Raw genomic sequence first — 6,545 nt, 5'->3', positions numbered from 1 at the left:
AGCGAAAAGTAAACAAATCAAAGAAAACAACGAAAACCAAAATTAGCCAAAATTATTGTCAGCCACTTTAAACGCACAATTTAGGTAAAATGATGCAACAAAATGCTTTTAAATGTGTTGTCATGTTGAATTAACTATTCTTTACTTGAATAAAAGTGTAAAATAGTGGTGCTTGTGATGTAAACAAACGCTCAGCTGACGAACCCGCTTTCGCAAACTTTTTTCTCAAAACCAGTTACAAATACAACGTCGCGTTCTTACGTGATCTTGTCTTTTTGGTTCATGATCAGTACTTGTACTTGTATCAAACAAGGTATCGATACCTTCTCAGTATCCCTGCAAAAATCGTTGGACCATGTAGTCTATTTGTGGTAAATTGGAGTACGTACAAAAGTGTGCCTCTGTCATGCTGTAGCGAACCAACTCGTGTCTCTGCGCCAGCTTATTGTTTTTATCCGATCACTGCTCGGGTTTTAACGAAATGTGATTGAAGTTGATCATTTGAAAGCACATTTGCATGTCTGGCTGTAGCTGAACGTGTAGAAATGCTCGCTGTTAGTTCTTAGCTCCCAGCATGTTCGGGTTCGAATGCCGTCAGAGGCAACATGTAATTTTTAATTTTTGTCTTGGTTTTTATTAATTTCGAAAAAGCATTTGAGAAGTGAAGAACAAAAGCGTGTACAAACGAAAAAATATAACAACAATGCCATTGTTGGGATGGAGTATATGGTCCTGCCCTAGGACATCGCAATGTTAATTGGACCATATTTTTTATATGAATTGTGGTTAATTTTGGATTACTCTTTGGTCCTTAGGGAGTACTCTTTACATGCATGCATGGAGTAGTCGCGATTTTTGCAGGGATCATATAACTACGAATTTGCATATTTTTCAACATTATTGTATTATTTTTTTCACAAAAAATATGAGTTTTTACAGCATTATTTATCTATTAATATTTTGTCATAAAAAAATTTAAGACAACAATTATTTTGTATAGTATTTGATTTCAAAAACAATAGAATATGTTTTGACAAGATTAATAGATATCGTCGATGTTTTTGTAGAACCGCCCATCGCCCAATTGCAAAACCGCCTATCTTACGGCACTCAAATTTTACAGTAGAGCGAAAAAAACGGTTTATTCTTTGAAGGCATTGCCTTGATAGGCGGTTTTTCTCTAGCTATTATTTTACAAATCTGTTGTTTTAGTATCGATTTAACAATTTGTATGCATAAATCTCGATGCCTGGATTTCAGGGTTACCAAATCTCATTTTTGCCAACACGGCGATTTAGGCGGTTTTGCAACTGGTCGATGGGCGGTTTTGCAAAAACATCGACGATATAGTTTTTTCATATAAAATAAGTTTAAGAAAATAATTCCTTTTTGTTATATTTCGCAAAAACATTAACTTTTCCTAGTGTTTTCCTAATAAGTGGTTTCGAAACTTTGATGTAGTTATACCTGTTTTTGAGAAAAGCCTCTCGCAAAGGACAGATGACCCAACAACTTATGTATAGACGGGCTTGCTTATATAGCTGCGGAAATGTAGTCCGCATATCTTCCCATTCCTCTAATGAGTTGCTTTTCAAAGAAGAACTGAAGCATAATAACATACTTAGGGTTTACACCGGACAATATTGTCAAGACAATTATGTCAAAATGATGTGTTTTGTTGTAATATGAATTCGCCGTGTTTACAACAAACATATCATTTGGACATAATTGTCTTGACAATACTGTCTGGTGTAAACCCTAAGTTAGTTAGGGTTTGCACCAGACAATACTGTCATAACAAAAGCAATACATGCACACTTTTTCAACTAATAGGGGTCTTCATCAAAGGTGATAAACTTTTGATAAACTTGATAAAGTAATAAGTTTATCATTTTGATAAATGAACTGTCAAACTTTGTATGGAAATCTATTTAACCAATGTTTATCACTTTATCAAACGATTTTGGTGGATAAACGCATAAATTTCAGCAAAATTCTACTCTGACAAGTTGCCAGGTGGTAGATTTTGTTACGAACACAAAAAAAGAAAATTTGCACAACGGACGAGGTATGAATGAAACGTAACTAGCCAAATAAGTTGAATAATAAACAATTTTGTGCAATTGTTTACCAAGGTACGTCATGAAAGAAAGCGGATAAACTGATAAATTAAAGCAATTTATCCCTGGTAATTCCCTAGGGTGGGGTAACAACCACTAAAAAAGGTGCGGAAAAGTCGGGAGGGGTACCAAACGAAGCGTTTCGGCCCCCCCTAATAACAATCCGGAGGGGGGGGGGGGATAATATTATTAACCATTTAAAAGTTATGAATAAAAAACTTTTGTTAAATTTCGTTGTTTTCTATGGGCAATTACACCGACAAAGATTCACTAAATCACCTGTTCTCACTTTTTCAACACTATTAAAATATATAATTTAACTTATTTATTAAAGAAACACATAGTTTTATCAACCTAAGATAGATTATTTTGTTATTAAAAAGAAGTTGACAATCTTTGCGAGCTGAAACGCGAGATTCCAAAATAGCTATAGTGCTGCCACTGTATTAGTATTTCGTAATAATTCACTTTTCCTTATGAGATGTGTGCACTGTTCAATGCTTTTCGGTATCTTCTTTCGTTTAATATATATATAAATAATGAAAATTTTTAATAAAAAATCGCGCGATTTTTTATTAAAAATTTTCGTCTGCGGCGCTTTTTCCATAAAAATCAATATTTCGATAAATAATGAAAATTTTTAATAAAAAATCGCGCGATTTTTTATTACAAATTTTCGCTTGCGGGGCTTTTTCCATAAAAATCAATACTTCGATAAATAATGAAAATTTTTTAATTTGCATAAAAATCAATACTTCGATAAATAATGAAAATTTTTTATAAAAAATCGCGCGATGGTAAAGCGAAATTTGCTATTATATTTTGGTTACAATATCTTTAGATGAAAGTAAAAAGAAGAAGAAGAAGTGTATAGTGTAAATTGAGTATAATAGCGCAAAGAAATGTGAAATAAAGTGGCAATACCCACGATTTGAGGTTATAATAATTTTTTATTAACGAAATATATAAAATAAAAGTGAATAAATGATTTGGTTTGCATAAAAAATAACCGGAAACGTTTTAGTAGTGTTTTAAAAGTGGAAACTGGTGATTTAGTGCATTTGCTCATAGAAAACAACGAAATTTAACAAAAGTTTTTTGTTCATAACTTTTAAATGGTTAATAATATTATCTCCCCCTCCGGATTGTTATTAGGGGGGCCGAAACGCGTCGTTTGGAACCCCTCCCGACTTTTCCGCACCTGTTTTAGGGGTTATTACCCCACCCTAGAGAATTACCTTATCCCTTTATCACTTTATATGAAGACCCCTAATAAATTCATACATTTCCATACATTGCGTTTTTGACAACTAATACGTATTTCTTTATTGTCTTGACAGCTTTGTACACGCGCTGTAAGTTTTGCGCTTCTGATACAAGTACATTTTCTTCGATAATGGGAATCGTTGTAAAAAGTATCGAGTACAAAAGTACTTGGTAAATTGAGAAAAGTATCGAGTATGTACTTGGATGTACTGTATCGATTCATCCCTAAAAACAACAGAACGCCTTTTATTTTTACCTTCAGCGGGATAATTGTTACTATATACTATCTTTATTGCGATCAAATGTTTCAATATTTGCAGAGTCAGCGTGTAAATATTCAGTTACTTCAAGAATCCGCTTGTAATGAGATTGTTAATCTCTTGGAGCTCATTGATGGTCCCAAATTGCTGTTATTGGATGAAGAAATACTGGGCCCTCTTGGTTTGGTGGCCTCACCAAACCTGTTTTCTGAACGGAGTGTTAAATTACTAAAATTCGGTGTTGAAACACAGCTACCGCGCGATGCCTGTAATGTAATATACGTCGTTAGATCACAACTCTGCCTAATGGACATATTAGCCGATCATGTAAAAAAAAATCTAGATAAAAATCGGCAATTTCACATTTATTTTGTACCAAGAAGGTCCTGCTTGTGTATCAAACACTTGGAGAATTTAAAAGTTTATGATAATTTTACCCAAATAAAAGAATTGGAGTGGAATTTCCTGCCCGTAGACAATGACATTGTTTCAATGGAAATGTCTTTCGCTTTCCGAGATGTTGAAGTAGATGGTGATCCGACAGTCTTGTATCAGGCAGCTGTAGGCTTGGTACAATTACAACGTCTCTATGGACGTATACCAAAGATTTATGGGAAAGGCGCCAATTCGCAAAGGGTTTGGGAGCATGCAAAACAATTAGGCGCGGAGGAAAAGATTTGGAATGGCGATAAAGGGCTAATAGATCAAATTATACTTCTGGATCGCTCCATTGATATTCTTAGTGGTTTAGCTACTCAACTAACATATGAAGGATTAATCGATGAATTTTTCGGAATTAAAAATAACCAACTTTCATTACCTGCTGAACACTTTACCTCACGCGCAGAAGAACAAAGCCCAGCACAGCCTCAACTTGTATCCGGAAAAAAGACTATCTTTTTGAATTCAGGAGAAAAGTTATACGCCGAATTAAGAAATAAAAACTTTAATGAAGTTGGCAAAATTCTTTCTCGGAATGCGCGTGAAATTAGTTCCCAAATGAATACAAATGCGCAAGATGCATCTGTACAAGATATGAAACGCTTTGTAGACAAATTGCCGGCTTTGTTGGCACAAAAACAGTCTGTGGCAGTGCATACTTCGATAGCTGAATTAATCCGAAAAGAACTAGATGCGTTCGATTTTTCTGACGATCTTGCGGCCGAGCAAGAGTTTATGATGTGCGAAGACATAGATAAAGCCAGTGCCTATATTGAAGGCTTAATTGCAAAAAAAGCAGACATCCGGAGAGTTTTGCGTCTGTTGTCTATGCAATGCGCGGCCGCCTCGGGGTTCAAAGAGAAGGTCAATATTGAATAAGTAAGAAAAACCGTTGTTACAAAATAAATTCAAATTCTTCATTTAGGTTTTAAATTATTACAAACGCGAGTTGGTTCAGGTATATGGTCTTCATGTTCTGCTGAAAATAAGCAATCTGGAAAAGGCTGGTCTTCTTTACACTCAGTCGGAATCACGCTCTTACGCAGTGCTGCGCAAGGTAAATTTTAATCAAATCAAAATTCGGAATATGTAATACACCATCGCCTTCTTTCAGACTCTTAATTTAACAGTAGATGACGTTGTGGAAGTGGAGCCAAAAGATATAAGTTATGTACACAGCTTTTATGCACCTCTCACTGCTCGTATTATCGAACAGACTATAAAACCGTTAGGGTGGCAATCATTGAAAAGTCAAATAAATAATTTGCCAGGACCAACATTTGAAGACTTTCAAGCACAGTTAATATGTATTGGAGGTCGTCACAATTCCTCTACTCCAATCGAAGGTTCAGCTCTCAACATTCCTCGCGTCATTATGATATTTTTCATAGGTGGTTGTACATTTGCGGAAATAGCAGCGCTCAGATTTCTTTCGCAGCAGGAAGATAACAATGTTGAATTCGTTATAGCAACTACAAAAATTATAAATAAGCATACATTTATTGATTGTTTAATGTAATAAATCTGCAATTTACTACTTATGTATGACATACATATCGTCGTTTAAAGTACAAAAACCGCGTATCAACAAAATGCAAAGCCGCGTATCAAGATAATGCAAAACCGCGTATGTCGAGTTGCATAAATTATTTTCTAGAGAGGAAAAACACTCATATTTCAAAATGGTTCTCATTTTTGTAAAGCGATCGCATTTCTAGGATAATAAGGATTGAGCCAAGAGCTTGTGTGAGTAAACCCAATTTTTGGCAGCAAATGTCAGTTACTCCGTTTTACAGAATGACGATACGCGGTCGTCGTTTAAAGCACAAAACCGCGTATCAAAAAAATGCAAAACCACGTATCAAGATAATGCAAAACCGCGTATTTTAGGTTGCATAAATTATTTTCTAGAGAGTTCGTTTGCAGAACGACGATATACATACATATTATAACTACGGTGACCATAAATATGGATTCAAAATGAAGGACAATTTTTCAAAAATATGCCTACATATATTTACGTAGTATAAAAATATCAAGAGTATTTATGATTCTAAATTCTTAATACATTTTAAACTTTAAAAACGAATCACGTTTTCTTAATCGATAATAATCTTCTTCTACATGAATATTTATAAAAGTATAGTAAAACATATTATAATTACAATAGCTTGCACGAAAAGTGTAAATCTTTAAAAGATTATTTTATAGGCAAATTTTGAGTCGTCCAAAACGAAAACAATGCCCTTTTTTGTTTTTTGGTACTTTTCGCAGTTATTTGTCAAAAATCTACGTCATGAATCGATGTAAACGACGAGTTACAAAGGTATTTATGTGCCCTTTACAAAAATATATAATTTGTGCAGATTGCGCTTCATAGAATCTACATTTCTAATCCGCTTTTCATTGTCTTGGGATCAAAATTTACTGTAATAATATACATCATTTATCGAATTTT

General features: G+C 34.3%; 1 protein-coding gene across 1 annotated transcript; it reads left to right on the top strand.

Annotated features, from left to right (window-relative positions):
* The first annotated feature begins 3,598 nt into the window (after nucleotides 1-3,598).
* LOC118752698 (vacuolar protein sorting-associated protein 33A-like) lies at nucleotides 3,599-5,641 on the top strand. Its single transcript, XM_036487577.1, has 3 exons — nucleotides 3,599-4,951; nucleotides 5,013-5,144; nucleotides 5,202-5,641. Exons 1-3 carry the CDS (start codon nucleotides 3,689-3,691, stop codon nucleotides 5,604-5,606), a joined length of 1,800 nt encoding a protein of 599 aa, XP_036343470.1. The 5' UTR covers nucleotides 3,599-3,688; the 3' UTR covers nucleotides 5,607-5,641.
* Nucleotides 5,642-6,545: the final 904 nt, after the last annotated feature.

This window comes from Rhagoletis pomonella, unplaced genomic scaffold (genome assembly GCF_013731165.1).
Source record: "Rhagoletis pomonella isolate Grant_MI unplaced genomic scaffold, Rhpom_1.0 Rhpom_scaffold_01760, whole genome shotgun sequence".
In the NCBI taxonomy this organism is placed as follows: Eukaryota; Metazoa; Arthropoda; class Insecta; order Diptera; family Tephritidae; genus Rhagoletis; species Rhagoletis pomonella.
This window is presented reverse-complemented; position numbering and strand designations above follow the sequence as displayed.

What these genes read in the sequence shown, in the direction of transcription:
- LOC118752698 (XM_036487577.1), top strand. Translation starts at nt 3,689, where the DNA reads ATGTTTCAATATTTGCAGAGTCAGCGTGTAAATATTCAGTTACTTCAA. An exon ending in CCTCGGGGTTCAAAGAGAAG is followed by an intron (nt 4,952 to 5,012) that starts GTCAATATTGAA and finishes TTCTTCATTTAG; the next exon opens with GTTTTAAATTATTACAAACG. An exon ending in CTTACGCAGTGCTGCGCAAG is followed by an intron (nt 5,145 to 5,201) that starts GTAAATTTTAAT and finishes GCCTTCTTTCAG; the next exon opens with ACTCTTAATTTAACAGTAGA.